Genomic DNA, 19,553 nt, shown 5'->3' with positions numbered 1-19,553 from the left:
TTGCAATATAGCATCCATTTATTAAAGTCTGCCTTTAACTTCCATCATTTACAAATACATTTGCAGGAACAGAGTGCATGAAGTCATCTACATCATTCCACAAGGCCCATTTAAAACGGCCTAACCTGAGGGCAGAAATATACATTAATGGACAACTTATAGAATAAATACATTATTTTCTACACCATACACTATAAATTAACAAAATGCTTCTGGAATATTTCCTCTTTTGTTCCATATATTTTTTGACCAAAAGGTGCCATAGTACTTGGTTCTTCTATTGCTGTTTGTTTACTGCCAGATACAGAGATAAAGAACCATCTCTAACTGATTGTCCACAGCTAAAGCAAGTTATTACTTCTATGGTTGTCTGTGAAATATCAGGAACTATCATTAAATTTAATGGGCAATTTTATTTGGCACTAACATTATGAACAATATAACGTATTCAGATGGGCATGCACTCTTTGCTCGCTCACTCGCAGCAACCAAAAGACTGTCAAAAACAACTCACACACACCCATGCGCGCACACACACACACACACATGTATTCTTACATATTGCAGTACAGACAATAGAGCTTCAGTGAAGCGTTATGGTAAAGCCTTGTCTAACACCCCCCCTGTCTTAATGGACAAACAATGGAAATGGTATAATCATCACAGGCTATCAAAGAAAAAAAAGATGTAAAAACCATGTATGAAAAAAGTATAAGCAAGCTGTACTGTAGGTCTTTACACCGTCCCTACTCGTCTTTCTTAATTCACGTCCTTCAATTTGGCAAAACAATAATTTGTTGAAGACACTTTTCTGAATTGAGGGTTGCTGCATTTCTGCTGATATGCGTGTGCTCTGTGGTAACTGTGTTTATCTCTGGACTACTGGCGGTTTGTTCGCCAGAGTTGGTCTTGTAAAGGACTGTTGAGATGAAACGCACTGCGGGTCGTTTTAGATCCATATCCAGCCAAGGGCCACATGCATCACCAGTACACACACACACAAACACACAGAAGCTGCACCGGCAGGCCTGCACTGCTTTAAATGGAAGAGGTTATGGGTCTAAGTTGTTTTAAAGAGGCTTTAGGATAAGGAGCTGATGGATATAAATTAGATTATGCAACACGTGTTTGTACTGTAAGTCCTTCTGTTGGTTTAGAAACGAGACCAATTTTTCTTTCAAAATCCCATTTTCTAATTTATCTAAAACGGCATTGAACATTGAACAGACATCATGTACACGTGGTGCCTGAAAAACGTCACATAAATATAAACGTCTTCACCACGTGTGTGCATGTGAGATTTTTTCACCAGGCCTCAGATCTGGTTTTCATGTCATCCGCGTTTCTGCTCCGTGTGTTTTCCCGGTCGACTGGCTCCCTCGTGTGGCCGAACAGAGTAACGCAGTGTTGCCACGGATGCTGACGGGGTCCTGAGTGAGACGCTGTAGGCATGACTCGGCGGAACAGCATTTTCTTGGCTCTCCGATAAACTGACAGAGTGGAAGGTGAGAGCTTTTTATTGTTGTTATTATTATTATTGTTATTATTGTAAGCTCCTATGAACGGGGCTCCAGTCTGTGTGACAGCTCAAACAGAGTCTGCTGATTGTCGATAATGTGAAGGTAATCGATGTAGGTTCGCACTTCCGGGCTGCTCTTCGGGGTGTCGCCGTTTCCTGGGAAAACAGAAAAGAGCACAAGTTTGATCGCCAGCTGAGAGAGCAGCGTCCGTGACAGCTGATTGACCGCTGTACGCTGTCCTGCAGCCTGTTCGTCTGTGAATGTGCACTGTAAGGACTTTCTACGGCCATTCCAGCGAGCCTCGGTTAACAACAACACATCATGTCATTGATCGTTCGGTCAAACACTATTGGATGTGCACACGAACCGCCACACAGGAAAAAACGGCCCGCCCTGCCACCGCAAACAAACCAGATTTCGATGTTTAATAACTTTGTGGGAAAAAGATACAGACCAGTCGCCCCATGATTCCCCTAAAATTACACATAGTCATATTTAAAATGAGTTTTAAATCAATTGCACACACACACACAAAGTTACAAGGTCTACCCAAAACGGTAGAGGCTAGTTCCCATCGATGCAGAGAACGGAAATGGAGTAGAGAACGGTAAACTGAGCATGCGCAAAATGCCTCTACCATGCCTCCACACGCCCCGCGTAGCATCCGGGCGCTAGGATTCTAGGAAGACCCATCCCCTACTCTGCGTCTGATTAGCTAACTTTAACCCTAACCCCGCCCTAACCCTAACCTACCCAAACAACGGAGGCAACGAGTCCTTGCGCATGCTCAGTTGACCGTTCTCTGCATCGATGGGAACTAGCCTCTACCTACCTAAAACTACCATGAGCGGTCTGACCGCTCGTAATTTGCGCGTCATGTCAGTATTTATGACGTGTATTGGTCGCGCCATTTCCTTCCCGAAGTTCATTGCTCTGTCCTAGAAACACGCTAGCGTCCTCCAGTGCAGAGTAATAGTCTGAATTTGATTTTCGATTATTTCCAACATGTCTGGTTATAGACGCACCATGATTACCACCGACGCACTGCAGTTGTAGCGAATTCGGGGGGCAGCCGGGAATCGCCGCAGCCGGGACGCGAACCCGCGTCTCCCGCACAATGGGCGACAGCGTTAATCAGTCGACTAAAGGGTCCAACCCGTTAGCCAAGGGCTAGCGAGTCCATTTATCCGTGCACGTTACACAGTATTTACAGGGGTTGGACAGCGGCCATTTTATATTGTTTGAAAAATAGTATTAAAAGTTGTTAAAATGTTAATTTTGGTGTCAGTCGTTTCTTAACAGACATACTAACACATGCAATGCATTAATATCTCAGTTGGGTATTTATCTTGACAGAACATAGATTTAAAACCGTGGCGGTCAGAATGACCTCCCGTGGTCGTTCTAGTAGTTTTTCAGTTCCGGTCGTTGTTTGGGACTGTTTCAATATTATTTTCAGTTCTTTTTTTACATGGCACGTCTTATAGCCCTTGTTACCTTTGTTAGATTAGCAATATGTGCTTTCCGTTTTGTTTTTCAGGTAATATTTTAATTTTTTCAAGTTTGCTATTCAAGTTCAACCATGTCTCTCTGAAGTTTAATTTGTTTAATAATAGTATTAAAGTTGTTAAAATGTTAATTTCGGTGTCAGTCGTTTCCTAACAGACATACCAACACATGTAATGCACGGGTATTTATCTTGACAGAATATAGAGTTTAAAAACCGGCGGTCATTTTGACCGCCCATGGTCGTTTTAGGTACACGTGAAATCCCGGTGACACGTGGCCACCGAGTAGCCAATCAGCTGAGGACCTACCCACGTGATCTCTCTGACACAGTCGGATGAGTCGCGCCGTGTCTGCGATCATGTGCTGCAAGGTAAGACAGACAGAGGTGTCGGTGAAGTGGGACATGTGGAATCGAGCGTTACTGTACTGTCTAGAAAGCGGGCAGCGGCTCACCAGCTTCTCAAAGTTGACCAGGTTGTCATGAAAGGTCTTGTTGCCCTCGTGAATGAACGTGATATCTAGAAGAGGTAAACACAATTAAGACACAATCGGACTGTTTCGCCTAACGGTGTGCTCACGAAGCCGGATGGGGGGTTTCTACAAAAGAGGAATATTTGGCTGAAATCCACCTCAAAGACGGGAATGGGTTGCTTGTTTACGTCGAAGTCTCGGGTGGAAATACGTGTTTCAAAGATCTGTCATTGCCCCCTTGGTTACACGTGGTGTGTGATGGGGTGTCTGAGCGCTACCTTTGAGGAGCAGTGGAAGAAAGGGAATCTTTGGTGCCTTCATCTTCTTGAAGGAGTCCCTGTAGGCCTTGTGGTTGTGAGAGGGATCCTGTGAAGATGTTTTCAAATGAATAACGATGATCCTCTGGAAATGTGTGTGTGTGTGTGTGTGTGTGTGTGTGTGTGTGTGTGTGTGTGTGTGTGTGTGTGTGTGTGTGTGTGTGTGTGTGTGTGTGTGTGTGTGTGTGTGTGTGCATACATGTCTATTTGCATCTACTGTGTAAATTGCTGTTGCGTTACAGCGTGACCTGCAGCATGTGCCGTATCATTTTGTCTTCTATCGGTATTTTATAAGCAGCAACAGCAGGACCTCTTAAACACATCTGCATCCCTGACAATAAGCTACTCATAATTGCAAACCCCTAAGCCGGATGCACAATCCTTTGTTAATGCTTAAAAAAACAGATATGTGCGATTCAGCAGTTTTGGTCAGTGAGAGTTGAGGAATGAAAATAGAAAATAATACACAACCTACCGTCATTGTCTCAAGTTCAGCAAACAGCCTTTTGAATTTTCCGGGAACTTTCTGCGGAAATGGAAAGAGGGCTAAAGGTTAACAAACACAGCAGTGACATAGTTTACTTTGCTGTTAATCAGCAGAGGCAGTGCGGCTCCTTACCTCCCACGTCTGGTTCAGGCGGCTCACGGCGGCGGCGTTCAGCCCCATGATGATGGCAAAGAAACAGTTGAGGTTCCTCTGCGCTTTACAGCTGTCAAGCACAGCGGCACAAGTTAGAGCGGCGCCACCGTCAAGGCAATCTACCCGCTCTCCACTAGAGGGGGCAGTGCACCTGTGTTCGCTTAAGTTAAACCCATCCATCATCCAGTCCGCTTACCCTGCTCTCAGGGTCGCGAGTGGAATAGAAATCAGTTCTCAGACCGATTTTCAAAGTTTAATAACCTTGTGGGGGGGGGGGATAGACCTGTCGCTCCCAGAATCCCCCTAAAATTTCATATATTTGCATTAAAGCGAGTCGGCCCTGTGCGACAGTCTGGCGGCCTGTCCAGGGTGTCTCCCCGCCTGCCGCCCAGTGACTGCTGGGACAGGCTCCAGCATCCTCACGATCCTGAGAGCAGGATAAAGCGGTTCGGAAAATGGGTGGATGGATGGACGCACAAAAAGAGAACATTATGATGGGATCTAACTAAAACGACCACGACCGGTCAAAATGACCGCTTGTAATTTGCGCGTGATCGTGCGCGTCATGTCACTATTTATGACGCGTGTCGGTCGCGTCATTTCCTTCGCGAAGTTCATGGCTCTGTCCTAGAAACACACTAGCGTCCTCCAGTGCAGAGAAATAGTCTAAACTTGATTTCTGATTATTTCTAACATGTCTGGTCACAGACGCGCCATGATTACCACCGAGGCGCTGCAGCACTTACAGGCGTTGGACGGCGGCCATTTTAAATTGTTTGAAAAATAGTATTAAAGGTGTTGAAATGTTAATTTTGGTGTCAGTTAGTTTCATAACAGACATACTAACATATGTAATGCATTAATATCTCAACTGGGTATTTAAAAAACCGTGGTGGTCAAAATGACCGCCCACGGTCATTCTAATAGGTTTTTTTAAGTTCCGGTCGTTGTTTGGGACTGTTTCAATATTCATTTTCAGTTTTTTTTTACATTTCACATTTTATAGGCCTTGTTGCGTTTGTTAGATTAGCAATATTTGTTTTTCAGGTAATATTTTCACTTTTTCAATTTTGCTATTCAAGTTCGACCATGTCTCTCTGAAGTTTAAATTGTTTAAAAATAGTATTATAGTTGATAAAATGTTAATTTTGGTGTCAGTTGTTTCCTAATAGACATGCTAACATATGCAATGCATTAATCTCAATTGGGTATATATATATATATATATATATATATATATATATATATTAATTTGTACCACTGGGGAGTTGCACTTAATTTCGTTGTACAGCTGTGCAATGACAAATAAAGGCATACAGTCATTCATTATCTTGAGAGAATATAGATTTTAAAAACTGGCGGTCACTTTGACCGCCCATGGTCGTTTTATAGGTAGGAGTGAAATCCCAGTCGTTCCATGTATAAAAAGCTTGAACACGGCATCATAAACCATTCAGCAACATTCCTTATTAGTAAATGACTGTTACCTTTACTATTCTTATACCGTAACTGTTCTCAGCGGTCTCAAGCACTGTGAGGGCGTGGTCTATTCCTCATTAATATTCATGAGCTTACCCTTAAGTGACAGGTACAGGCAAGGGTTGGCGTTAAGGTTGGGTGGGGTTTCATATTTTGATGCTTTGATCCGATTGGCTGCATGTAAATGAGCATGCGATAACGTGCTAAGTATGAGAAAAAATATTGGCTGAAAGAATGTGAAGGAGGGGAGCGCTTTAAGAAAGAGAACGATTGAAAAACTGAATTCTACCTTTTGTTTATTTTTTTCCAGTGGCGTGATGATTAAAGTAATAAGTGATGTTAGAAAATGTTTCATCTCGTTCAAATGGACTCTCGGCCATGTCTTTGTTGCAAATTGTTGCTGCCCAATAAAGCATAACAACATAGAGAGAAGTAACTCCAGGGGATAAAAACCTTGTTTATGTACATAAGGTCACCAGTACCATGAGTTAGGCTACTTACTGGGCAGCAATCTTGATGAACTTCTTGATGAGCTGGACCCTTTTGCAGAGTGTTGGACACAGCAGCACCTCCGTCATCACCCACAGCTGGACTTCATTGCAGCGCTGCAGGAGAAGCTCCAGCGACACAGTGTGGTGACTGCTGGCATGACGGCTGAATGTGAAATACACAAGTTCTTGCTGTAAAAAACAAAACAAAAAAACATCAAATTCATTCAGTTCAGTAGTTGGGAAGTGATGTTCAATAAATAATATAGCTCTACCAAGCCATTAGTTCAATGTAGAGTAGCACTAAGTTAACTCAGCATGTAAGGGTTAGGGTTAGGGTTAGGGTTAGACATGCCCATGACTTTCAAACTGTTTTTGACTTGCACTGAGCAATAAGCCTACCAAGACACCATTTTACACCATTCTGGAAACAAGTCTGTGCAAACTGTATTCACAGCCATGAAACAGACCTCGTGTACTGAGTCGAAGATGGCCCAGTCGAAGTTGGTGAGGGCAACGGCCACGTCCCAAGTGTTCATGCTCAGCAGGTGAGCCGTCCTCTGGTGTGACTCCGAGTTTTCTGAAAATGGACTCTGAGAGGTGGAGAACAAAGAGGAGGGACAGAAATCAGGTTAATTGCGTATGACGAGATTTGATAAAGAATAAACATGCTTTGTTGAAGACAACACCTCAGCAGTGGTGGGGAAAGGCACAACAACGCCTTTCTTTTCTGAGGAGGCTAAGGAGAGCCAACCTCCCCCAAAAGCTGCTTGTCAGCCTTTTACAGTCGCTCCACAGAGAGCGTCCTAACAAGCTGCATGACAGCCTGGTACAGCGGCTGCACCAAGCGCTGACAAACAAGCCCTCCAGCGTGTCGTGGAAACAGCACAGGACACTGTTGGCATTGAGCTGCCATCACTAGAGCATCTTCACAGCACTCGCTCTGTGAGGAGGGCTGAGAACATCATAAAGAGACATTACACACCCTGGACTCCATCTGTTTCACCCCCCTCTCCCCCAAAATCAGGTAGGTGCTTCAGATCAACCCACACTCGCACGAAGAGGCTGTAAAACAGCTTCTGTCCAAAAGCTGTGGTGCTAATGAACTCAGACATCCCCTCAGCCTGACGAGACTGATGTGCTGCCCCCACTGGACACGTGCAACATCTGCAATATTTACTCACATGTCACTTGAAGCCACTTCCTGTCTGTCCACCTTTACTGCATTTTGCTGATGATGCTTTTGTACCTTGTAAGTTGCATTTTATCGTTAACTGTACTGTATTTTATACTGTGTACTGCTTATATTTTGTACTTATATTCTTTAGACTGTACTTTTTATTGCTGATATTTTATATTTCTTGTCTCTTATGTCTTATTTATTCTTTGTATGCTCCGTTTTGAGGTTGACACAACTGCAGTTTCTCTGTAAAGTTCTTGAATCGTGAGTCTTGAACAGCGCTGTAAAGCTCGTGGTGCTGTATTTCCAGTGGGTCATCTTTTCACATCACGTGAAGGTTTGAATGCCCTAAAGCCCCCGAGAGGAGAAGAACTCGGTTCGGTTTCACAATGTGAGCGCCCTGTTCCCTTTTCTGCTCCCTCCCACTTCCCTCATCAGCGTCCAGTCAACTTCAGGGAGGACGCGGAGATTCTCGCCCTTGAAAAGGACCAGCTCTGTATGTATGTATCTGTATGTATCTAAACTCCCATGACCTTTCACCCCCCCCTTTTCTCCCCAATTGTACCTGGCCAATCACCCCACTCTTCTGAGCCGTCCCGGTCGCTGCTCCACCCCCTCTGCCGATCCGGGGAGGGCTGCAGACTACCACATGCCTCCTCCCATACATGTGGTGTCACCAGCCGCTTCTTTTCACCTGACAGTGAGGAGTTTCACCAGGGGGACGTAGCGCGTGGGAGGATCATGCTGTTCCCCTCAGTTCCCCCTCCCCCCTGAACAGGCGCCCCGACCGACCAGAGGAGGCGCTAGTGCAGCGACCAGGACACATACCCACGTCTGGCTACCCACCCGCAGACACGGCCAATTCTGTCTGTAGGGACGCCCGGCCAAGCCGGAGGTAGCACGGGGATTCGAACCGTCGATCCCCGTGTTGGTAGCTAACGGAATAGACCGCCACGCTACCCAGACGCCCCCCCCATGACCTTTCTCGGAGATAAAATCAGCATCTGATTTTTCAGCCAAGTAAGTTTTCATGTGCCAGTTATAATTTGAGCTGGTGCATTGTTCGCTGTGACACTTGGACAATGAAGCGAATAAACACGGTAATAAGTTATGTCTGCACATATGGTATCATATGCCCGGCCGGGGCCAAGAAGCAGCCACAGTTTGCATTGCTGGCTGTTCCTTGGCATTTTATTTGTCTTGATGATGTTTTAAATCCAGTTTTCAGCCATGACCTTTTAAAGGATTCTGGCTAGGTTAACAACCGAAGGACGAAGCGCTTCATTATGGGTGTGGATTGTCCCGTTCAGCCTCCCCAAGTGCTCTGGTTTGTTTTGTGTCTGTTTCCACCCCCACTTTATCATCGCTCTTTGATACATTTGCGGCCCTTCACCCAGCCTCGGCTGTGTTTTAATTAGCTTCATAAATAGAACTGGACTAGTTTCCTACCACGACTTGGTTCAGGTCCTTCCTGCACACGTGCAGCCGGCCCGCTGCCGTCAGTGCGTCAGAGTAGAGTCGGTCTTGAGGCTGGACAAGGAGCCGCCCTAGAGGAGGAAACGTCACAAAAGAGTGAATGCCATTAAAAAGCTGTCCAGTGGTGCGTGACCTGCAGTCCGTCTGAGATAAGGCCTGCGGTGCCGGGCTCCACGGTGACGCAGCAGCCAGTCACTTCAGTTGCTGATAACAGGGAAGCAGTGTATATTTCTGCGCTGCGGGTGATTGTTGGCCTCTCTTTCTTCTCTGAGTCTGCAGAGCGGCTTCATAGATTGCAGGAAATATCCAAGATAATTGAGGGTTGGGGTAGGGTGGGAAGGGGTGGGGTGGGGTGGGGGGGTGTATTTTTAGATTTAGGTGATGTTTCCTGTCATTATTTTCTCAGACGTTTGTGTCTGGGCCTGGCGGATATTCAGCTGCAAAGATGTGCCGCTAATCACAAAGTCTGAATCCAAATTTGGCTTGTTTTGTCGTGCAGGGATTTGACTTTGTGGGTTGCTCTGTAGGACACGTAGACATGTACAGTAACACATACGTCAACGAGGATATTCGAAAAGTGTTTTCTGAGAATTTGCCCCCCCCCCCGGATTTTTCTCTCCCCAATTGTACTTGGCCAATTACCCCACTCTTCCGAGCCATTCCGGTCACTGCTCCACCCCCTCTGCCGATCCGGGGAGGGCTGCAGACTACCACATGCCTCCTCCGATACAGTGGAGGAGTCGCCAGCCGCTTCTTTTCACCTGATAGTGAGGAGTTTCGCCAGGGGGACGTAGCATGTGGGAAGATCACGCTATTGCCCCTAGTTCCCCCTCCCCCCTGGACAGGCGCCCCGACCGACCAGAAGAGGTGCTAGTGCAGTGACCAAGACACATACCCACATCCGGCTTCCCACCCGCAGACACGGCCAATTGTGTCTGTAGGGATGCCCGACCAAGCCGGAGGTAACACAGAGATTCGAACCGGCGATCCTTGTCAACGGAATAGACCGCTACACGACCCGGACGCCCCTTGTGAGAATTTATTGATGGGGGATGCGACGGTATGAATTGCATTTACCTCCAGAGTAAGAGACGGCCACTAGTACCAGTTCCTCCTGTGGGATTTCCATCCTCTCTGCCACCGCCTGCAGCAGCTGTTGGGCTACAACCCCAGCCGGGACCCTCACGCTCAGGTACGAGTCTATGGTCACGTACACATGACACAGCACTGGAACAGAGAGACAATACTGTTACAACACAGTATAGTACAGAATGTATCACTTTTAACCACTATTTTAAAAAAGTGTATTTTGTTTTTTGTTAAAAAATGACAGGTTCACCGACGGGGGATGATGTGCAGCAGAGGTCTTGCATGACGTGAAGCTGTATGACATGTATCAGCTGTCTGAATCATCTTTTATTCATTCAGTCATTGTCTATTCCCTCTTAATCCTGCTTGGAGCTGGCAGCTATCCCAGCATGCACTGGGTGGAAGGCAATGAGACACTCTGGACATGTGGCCAGTTCATCAGAGGGCCCACCATACACATACCTACACACAGATACACCCATTCATGCCTATCAGTAGTTTGGAGTCATCAGTTCACCCTAATCATCATCATCATCATCATCTTCTTCTTCTTCTTCTTCTTCTTTGTCTTCTTCTTCTTTTTTCGGCTGCTCCCGTCACCACAGCGGATCATCCGTTTCCATCTCTTCCTGTCCTCTGAATCTTCCTTTGTCAAGCCAACCACCTGCATGTTGCCCATTTCTGCAGTGGTTGCCCAGCCATCCAGCAACTCTTCACTACCACCCATTGCCTGTCTTAACTCCTCCCTGAACTCCACACAACTTCCTTCTTTAATTTCCACCATTTGATCCTTGGCTCTGCCTTCACTCTCTTCCTCTTCTTGATCTCCAAAGTCCTACAGACCACTATCCAATGCTGCCTATAGGGCGGCACGGTGGCCCAGTGGTTAGTGCTGTTGCCTCATAGCAAGAAGGTCCCTGGGTTCGAACCCTGAGGTTGTCCAACCTTGGGGTCATCCTCTGTGTGGAGTTTGCGTGTTCTCCCCATGTCTGCGGTGGGTTTTCTCCGGGTGCTCTGGTTTTCTCCCACCATCAAAAAGACATGCATGTTAGGGTTAATACTCCTGTCTGTGCCCCTGACCGAGGCATGGTAAGACGAACTGGAGTTGGTCCCCGGGTGCTGCAGGGCGGCTGTCCACTGCTTCTAGCTACACAGCTAGGATGGGTTAAATGTGGAGTGTAATTTCCCTACAGGGATCATTCAAGTATATCATAGATATAGTCCACCTGTGTGCACTTTCCTCCACTCTTATGCGTCACCCTGTGTTCCTCCCTCTTCTTGAAATTCGTATTCACTAAGGCCATTTCCATCCTTTTCACAAAATCCACCACCATCTGTCCTTCCACATTCCTCTCCTTGACCCCATACCTACCCATCACCTCCTCATCACCTCCGTTCCCTTCATCAACATGCCCATTGAAGTCCGCTCCAATCACCACTCTCTCCTCCTTAGGTACATTCACCACTTCATCCAACTCGCTCCAGAATTCTTCTTTCTCTTCCATCTCACACCCAACTTGCGGGGCATATGCGCTGACAACATTCATCATCACACCTTTGATTTCCAGCTCCATACTCATCACTCTGTCTGACACTCTCTTCACCTCCAGCACACTCTTGACATACCCTTCCTTCAGGATTAACCCTACCCCATTTCTCCTCCCATTAGCACCATGGTAGAAGAGTTTGAACCCACCTCCGATGCTCCTGGCCTTACTCCCCTTTCACCTGGTCTCTTGCACACACAGTATACCTACCTTCATTCTCCCCATCATATCAGCCAGCTCTCTCCCTTTACCAGTCATAGTGCCAACGTTCAAGTTTCTGACCCTCACATCCACATTCCTACCCTTCCTCCTCTCCCACTGCCTCGGGACATGCCTTCCCCCTCTTCTTCTCCTTCGCCCAACAGTTGCATAATTTCCTGCTGGCCAACAGTACTGGTGGTGGTCGTTGGTAACCCGGGCCTTGACCGATCCATTATGCAAATCTGATTTATGATCTGCATATTTGATGTGGGAAAGGTTTTATGCCGGATGCCCTTCCCGATGCAACCCTCCCCATTTATCCGGGCTTGGGAACAGCACTGAGAATGCACTGGCTTGTGGATCCTCAGTGGCTGTTCACCCTAATGCTCACCATGTAGCCAGCACGCTGATATTTCCAAGTATAGCCGCGCTGTCCCAAATGGAGACATGTCTGCGGGGCATCAGTAACACAAAATAAAGGCCTACTTCCAGGGAAAGAAAGGCACCTGGAGTGTGTTTTCGTTTAAAAATGCTCTCACTTGTGCCTCACTCTAGGATTCCTATTGTTCCCATGTTTGCTGTAAATGTGCCTCATTCCATGCAGTATGAAATCGAACAATGACTTTGGAAACAACGTACGATGGGAAGAATGTGTGAACGAAGCCATATTTTTACGGCTTACCTTCTTTGGTCTCCTTCTGAATCCCCCTGGACTGCAGCCCGTTCTCTTTTAGACTCAATTGGTGGAAAAGGGCTTTGCTCTAAAAGGGGGGAAATACGTGGAATATGTCACACATTCATCGTGTTCGAGCATGCTGTCATATTTCTGTTGAGCTCTGGAGCAACGGCATTCCACAGGAAACAAGAAGACAATAGACCCCAGGACAGAACCCAGTGCGTCAAAGTAGAAACCTGAATTCAGGTTTCTGTTTACAGCTTGGTTTTTTTCCACATACAAGTAATTTGTCTTGGTGGGTTGCTCAGATATAAGACACAAGGACACACAAACGCAACATTAAAAAAAAGAAAATATACAATATCTAATGTTATCCATCCATCCATCCATCCATCCAGCCCTGCTCAGGGTCGTGGGGATGCTGGAGCCTATCCCAGCTGTCATTAGGTGGCAGGTGGGGAGACACCCTGGACAGGCCGCCAATCCATCACAGGTCCAACAGGCACACACACACACACACACACACACACACACACACACACACACACACACACACACACACACACACACACACACACACCTAGGGACAATTCAGTACGGCCGATTCACCTGACCTACATGTCTTTAGACTGTGGGAGGAAACCAGAGCACCTGGAGGAAACCCACGCAGACATGGGGAGAACATGCAAACTCCACACAGAGGATGACCTGGGACGACCCCCAAGGTTGGACTACCCCGGGGCTCGAACCCAGAACCTTCCTGCTGTGAGGCAACCGTGCTAATGGCTGCACCACTGTGCCGCCCTACACATGTAAGAATATCAAAATATCTGTGATGATATCCAGTGGTGCATCATATCTCAATACATCCAAATATCCCTGTTTGTTGACATGTCTACGTGTGTTTGTCTAGTCCAGAGGACACACACGGAGGGATTCAGCTCTTACCTTTCTGTGTGGAGAACATTCATCCACCGTACTACAGGAGGAAGCAGAAGAAATAGGTCAGACAGACACAAACCCAATCTGACCCACAGGACATCCTTTTCTAATTCATTTAAGGACCGTCTCTCGTCCATTCCCCATCAGCCAAATCACTAAACAATACATTTAAAAAATACAGCTCAAGCAGCTGCAGAGTCTGAGGAAATGTACATAGTCTGGTCCATTTTTAAAGGCAAGTGTCAAGGTTAGATTAGAGTGCTTTGTAGAAATGAGACCTTTCATTCTGATGCCTTCAATTAATCACTCCATTCTCATCAGCTAGGCCGGCCGGTGTGATGGATCGCCCCGACTACATTATCATCCCTCAGCCTCCGCCAGCCTCAGCATCACATTAGACACATTGGCACCGAGCCCACCTGCGGGGATCCCCCCCTCGTCAGGCGGCGGCAATCGCTCACTAATGAAAAAGCCTGATTCCCACCGCCGTTGAAACCGGGCTGACGATCTAATTCACTCCCTCTCCCCTCAAAAATCTAACGCAGACACCGTGAATGTCAAAGAACACTGTCTGATGTAGCCCAATGCCACATCAGGCGGAAGTGGAACAGAGGTTGGGGGGGGGCGGTTGTGTGTGTGTGTGTGTGTGTGTGTGTGTGTGTGTGTCTGTGTGTGTGTGTGTCTGTGTGTGTGTGTGTGTGTGTGTGTGTTCTTGTTTTTCTGTCCTCACTGGTATCCAATGTCCTCATGAGGATAGTGAAAGTCTGGACCAACTACAGAGTTATTTCTGGGCTAGGGATTTAGGACCAGGATTAGATTTGGGTTTAGGGTTAGGTTTAAGTCTAGTATTACATTAGACATTAGTACACATTACATTAGATTAGTAGACATTAGAGTTAGGCTCAGGGTTAGGGTTTAATTTGGTTGTTTTTGGGCCATTTTAGAGTTGGGGTTAAATTTTCAGGGTTCAGAGTTAGGAAAATTGAATTTTTATTCTTACCAAAATGTGTGTGTGTGTGTGTGTGTGTGTGTGTGCGTGTATGTTTGGAGAGGATGGGGTCCTTTCAGCTTTACTGTTGGCAGCAGACCGGCAAACAGCAGCCCTCCCTCCCTCAGCTCGACCCGGGCTGAGAACAGCTGGTATGAAACAGTGGAGCATGTCTGTTGTGACGCCCCCATAACGCCCACAACAATAAGGGGACGGAGGGGGGGGGGGTGTTGTGGGTCCATTAGCCGCCGGGTGTCAACACGAAGAAGGTGGGGTCAGTTAATTGCAGCTAGCTTCAGGTGGGATTATCTGGCACTGGTCTCTAACGGGCGGCCAGTTGGAGTATCCCCATGGGGAGAGCTGTGGGTGGAGGCTGAGGGTGGGGTTGTCGGGGTGTTTGGCAGCAGGGGTTTGTTTACAGTCTGATGTCAAAGTGTAAATGAGAATTTAACTTAATGAAGACGTCGTTCAATGAGAAACACTAGCTAAAAGGCAGCACTTCGGGCATATACGATGTAAAAATGCTTCTACAGGTGAGACTCCCTGATAGAAAACAACGTCCCGGGCGTCCGGGTGGCGTAGCGGTCTACTCCGTTGCCTACCAACACGGGGATCGCCGGTTCGAATCCCCGTGTTGCTTCCGGCTTGCTCGGGCGTCCCTACAGACACAATTGGCCGTGTCTGCGGGTGGGAAGTTGGATGTGGGTATGTGTCCTGGTGGCTGCACTAGCGCCTCCTCTGTTCGGGGGGGTGGTAGCCCGATCCTCCCACGCGCTACGTCTCCCTGGCGAAACTCCTCACTGTCAGGTGAAAAGAATGGGCTGGCGACTCCACATGTATGGGAGGAGGCATGTGGTAGTCTGCAGCCCTCCTCGGATCGGCAGAGGGGGTGGAGCAGCGACCGGGACGGCTCGGGAGAGTGGGGTAATTCGCGAAGTACAATTGGGGAGAAAAGGGGGGACTATTTGAAGAAAAAGAAAAAGAAAACAACGTTCTCGCAACTTTAATATGCTAACATGTAGCGTATAACTTGGTGTAAACTACTAATAAGACACGTTAGCTCCTAGCTAACGAGTCTGACCCTTTAGCCGAGCGGTCAGTGATGTCGCCTTGTGGTGCAGTACACCCCGTTCGAATCCCGCACCGGGCAAGAAAATAACCGGTAACATTGGAAACCATCATCCGTTTTGTCCTGGTGTTTATAAAACAGTACATAAACAGTATTTCTAAATCTCTAAACTCTAAAGGCGCATGCTGTAGTCGTCACATTGTGTCAGCGGCTTGGTCAGAACATTTCTGATTAACTTTTCCCTTCAGCTGTACAGACGCGTACGATGGCAGAGGAAGAGGACAGTGACTCAACAGAGGACTTGGGGTTTTAGGGTTTAGGGGAATGAATCATCGCCTCAGCGCCGCTGGCAGACATGACATTTTTTGCGACGGCTTGCCACTGATTATCCCAAACCCTGTGGTTCCTCAACTTTGGAAACGCATGAGAAGGAACTTGGTGACCTTCATATTTCTGAGTTTGACACCCCACAACACTGCAGTTACTCTTCATCTATGAATGGAGCCATTGACGCGACCGCCATCCTAAATATCAGAAAAGGCAGAGAAGAGCTCTCTTTGTGCTCGTACGATGGCTTTGTCTGTATTCCCGATGTCAATTCCTGTTTGCTGCTCTGCAGAGTGCATACCCAGACTCTGCTCCTAGCAACAAGGTCCTTTTTAAAGCTGCTTGCGGAAAGTTCCGCCCAGAGGCGATAGAGACGGTTCTGTTCCATGTTGCCTGAATGACGTAGTTTGTGTATAACCAGCAAAATCAAAGTTATTGATTTAAATGTAAATAGCTTAAATATAACATACACATGAATTAATGGTAGTGTATAAATACTGTGCATGGATAAGAAGACACGCTGGCCGCTGGCTCGCGGGTCTGACCCTTTAGTCGAGCGGTTAGCGATGCCTCCTGCGGTGCGGGCGATACGGGTTCGCTTCCCGGCCGCGGCTGTTCCTGCAGTTCCTGCAGCTCTGCACATGACCCTGATTCTTGAAAATCGGTACCAGTGTACTTCTTCTCCACTCCCCCAGGCATTCTTTCACTTTGCAAGATTGTGTTAAACAACCTAGTTAAAAACTCTACTGCCGGGCGTCCGGGTAGCATAACGGTCTATTCCATTGCCTACCAACACGGGGATCGCAGGTTCGAATCCCCGTGTTACATCCGGCTTTGTCGGGCATCCTTACAGACACAATTGACCGTGTCTGCGAGTGGGAAGCCGGATGTGGGTATGTGCCCTGGTCGCTGCACTAGCGCCTCCTCTGGTCAGTCAGGGCGCCTGTTCAGGGGGGAGGGGGAACTTGGGGGAATAGCATGATCCTGCCACGCGCTACGTCCCCCTGGTGAAACTCCTCACTGTCAGATGAAAAGAAGCGGCTGGCGACTCCACATGTATCGGAGGAGGCATGTGGTAGTCTGCAGCCCTCCCCAGATCGGCAGAGGGGGCGGAGCAGTGACCGGGACGGCTCAGAGAGCGGGGTGATTGGCCAGGTACAATTGGGGGGGGGAAACAGGGGGGGGGGGGAATCCTCCACTGCCACTTCTTCTAAACACCCCCATGCCTCCACAGGTATGTCATGTGGTTTTACTGCAAGATCTTTGACTTTAATGACATTGCATGTGCTCTTTTGCACCAGCATCCTATCGCTGATACCTAGACGCAGATCCCTTTTTTTCCCTGACTGTGTTTGACCGAAATGCAGCCGGTAATCCCTCTGGTTAACACGCTGTTTAGTGTAGCCACTCACTGTCTGCGATGTAGCTGCCGGAGTTTCTGGAGCTCCCTCAGGTCCCTCTCCAGGCTCGGGTGTTCATAAAGGTCATCCAGTATGTAGCGACACAGCGTCTGGAGGGAAATGTCAGCACTCATGTGAAGCACACCCTCACACCCGAGTCAGGACACCACCACGCCCACACCCACGCCCACGGCATTTCCCGTCGTCTCTCATACCTTCATGAAGAGTTTGACATGCTCATCCTCCCTCAGGAAATCCCGACACAGGGTCATCCACTGGAAAACCAGGTGCAGGACTTTGCGTTTCCTGTCTAGAGTCTCCTTTCCATCTTCCTTTCCTCTGTATCGCTTGGTGACATAGGTGGGCCTCAGTTAAGGATTCAGTACAGAGAGACAGTGAGTTATGTTTGCTGACATGACATGGCATCTCTTGCTGTCCTGCCAGGGCTAAAGCATGATGGGAGCTGAAAGAAGTGATGTGTATGCAGAGGGATAGATAAGAAAGGAGAACACTGAGTAAAGAGTTATAATGCTGTGAGGGAGGTCAAAGTTCAGATCAGTTGGTGTAAAAGATGTACGTTTCTGCCTGTTATCTTTTGATCCTGGATGTCTTATTTCTTTTGATACTGTAAACCAGATAGATAGATAGATAGATAGATAGATAGATAGATAGATAGATAGATAGATAGATAGATAGATAGATAGATAGATAGATAGATAGATAGATAGATAGATAGATAGATAGATAGATAGATAGATAGATAGATAGATAGATAGATAGATAGATTGTCAACCATTCAAGTTGCACTAAAACAGATATGTAATGCCTGAGGTTCTGGTTTTAATGATTTTGTTTTGAAATGCATTCAGTATAGGCATCCCCTCAGATTGGTGGTATGATTGCACATTATTGTGTAACTGCATACTATTGGCTTACATGCAGAACACGAGGTCACTTTGCAGATGATCCATAACTCTATGCCTGTATCCTCTATGTCTCCTCTATGTCTTGTTTATGTATTTTCAAAGAGCCAGTGTCAGGCGATCTTCAATGAGTGTGTGGTACTAGAACATTCATAACAGTCCAGTGTAACTTAGCTCATATTCTCATATTTACCTGTTCAATAGCAATAATTAGTGAGACAGAAGTATTACAGAGTACATTGGACACAACGGTAGGATTACCGCAATACTGATGATATAATGATTCCCAACGTGAAAGGATATTGTCCCAGCAATGCTTGACACAAGTCACTGGTTGACATAAACACCAGGTAGGTCAGCAGGAAGTCATCCAGGAGTGTGTCTGTAAGAAGAAACACAGCAAACAGCAATAAGAAAATATAACCAAATGTTGTAATAGTCGGGGTCCAAACACAGTATGCTAAAGTTAACCATCGTATTAATACTGTTAGCATTAGCATGAAAAGATGGATGGCTGGATTCTTGCTTCGGCAGTCCATCGAAACGATGACTGTGATGCAGTTTAAGATCGGCGAGCACGCCTGTGGGCCAGCAGGCCCGCATTACAGCGACAATATCGTCCACATTTGTCAAAGACGAATGTTGTTTGAGTTGGTCAGTTATGTCTTGCATGGTGTGATGGATGGGTGGATGGATGGATGGGTGGATGGAAGGAAGGAGAGGAGATGTGTATGCCATGAAAGGCCAAGGCATTTTAGAGATCATTGATGTAACGCACATGAAATTTTGGGTTATCAAAGGGTAAAAAAAAGAAGAAGAATGTAACCGGTTATGGTTCGAATCCCACCGCTGTTACCGGCTACTTTCTTGCCCGGTGCGGGATACGATACGGGCGTCCTGCACCACAAGGCGACGTCACTAACCGCTCGGCTAAAGGGTCAGACTGGTCAACTAGGGGCTAACGTGTCAGACCCGTTAGCTAGGGGCTAACGTGCGTTATTAGGAGTTTACAATAATAATAAAAAAAATCAGAGCGCATTATGGGTGATGCCCAGTAGAGGGCGCATGCGTGCGCTTATCAAAGACAAAGGCTTCTTGCGGCGCAAAGCCAACTGTGGAAAAGGTCGGCGAAAAATATTTAAAAAATGGTCACAGAATATGAAAATATCATGTTAATGTATCGCAATCCTTTCTAATAAGGTTCTCTTCTGTTAGCGACCAGATTATCGACGGGAGGAGCCAGTTTTATTGCATCGTTTTTCCACTCTTCTACCAGGAGCTCCGGTAAGTCGATACGAAGTATCGCTAGCT

The 19,553-nt window shown here is 47.0% G+C and overlaps 1 protein-coding gene across 4 annotated transcripts in view; it reads right to left on the bottom strand.

The window, feature by feature from the left end:
• Positions 1-19,553, bottom strand: part of LOC130117568 (rap guanine nucleotide exchange factor 5-like) — a 41,154-nt gene continuing 21,601 nt past the window's right edge. For all 4 annotated transcript variants that reach the window (XM_056285682.1, XM_056285683.1, XM_056285684.1 and 1 more), the window contains 15 exons: positions 18,546-18,624; positions 17,535-17,679; positions 17,332-17,429; positions 13,542-13,572; positions 12,600-12,678; positions 10,158-10,307; positions 9,054-9,151; positions 6,895-7,017; positions 6,438-6,616; positions 4,437-4,527; positions 4,293-4,343; positions 3,779-3,866; positions 3,483-3,547; positions 3,338-3,392; positions 1-1,675 (listed from right to left, as the gene is read on the bottom strand). In XM_056285682.1, the coding sequence (XP_056141657.1) occupies positions 1,557-1,675; positions 3,338-3,392; positions 3,483-3,547; positions 3,779-3,866; positions 4,293-4,343; positions 4,437-4,527; positions 6,438-6,616; positions 6,895-7,017; positions 9,054-9,151; positions 10,158-10,307; positions 12,600-12,678; positions 13,542-13,572; positions 17,332-17,429; positions 17,535-17,679; positions 18,546-18,624 (1,451 nt within the window). In that variant the 3' untranslated portion in view covers positions 1-1,556. The remainder of the gene's footprint in view (positions 1,676-3,337; positions 3,393-3,482; positions 3,548-3,778; positions 3,867-4,292; positions 4,344-4,436; positions 4,528-6,437; positions 6,617-6,894; positions 7,018-9,053; positions 9,152-10,157; positions 10,308-12,599; positions 12,679-13,541; positions 13,573-17,331; positions 17,430-17,534; positions 17,680-18,545; positions 18,625-19,553) is intronic.

This window comes from Lampris incognitus, chromosome 9 (assembly GCF_029633865.1).
Source record: "Lampris incognitus isolate fLamInc1 chromosome 9, fLamInc1.hap2, whole genome shotgun sequence".
NCBI lineage: Eukaryota > Metazoa > Chordata > Actinopteri > Lampriformes > Lampridae > Lampris > Lampris incognitus.
Note: the sequence above shows the minus strand (reverse complement) of the source record. Positions and strands in the feature narration are given on the sequence as shown.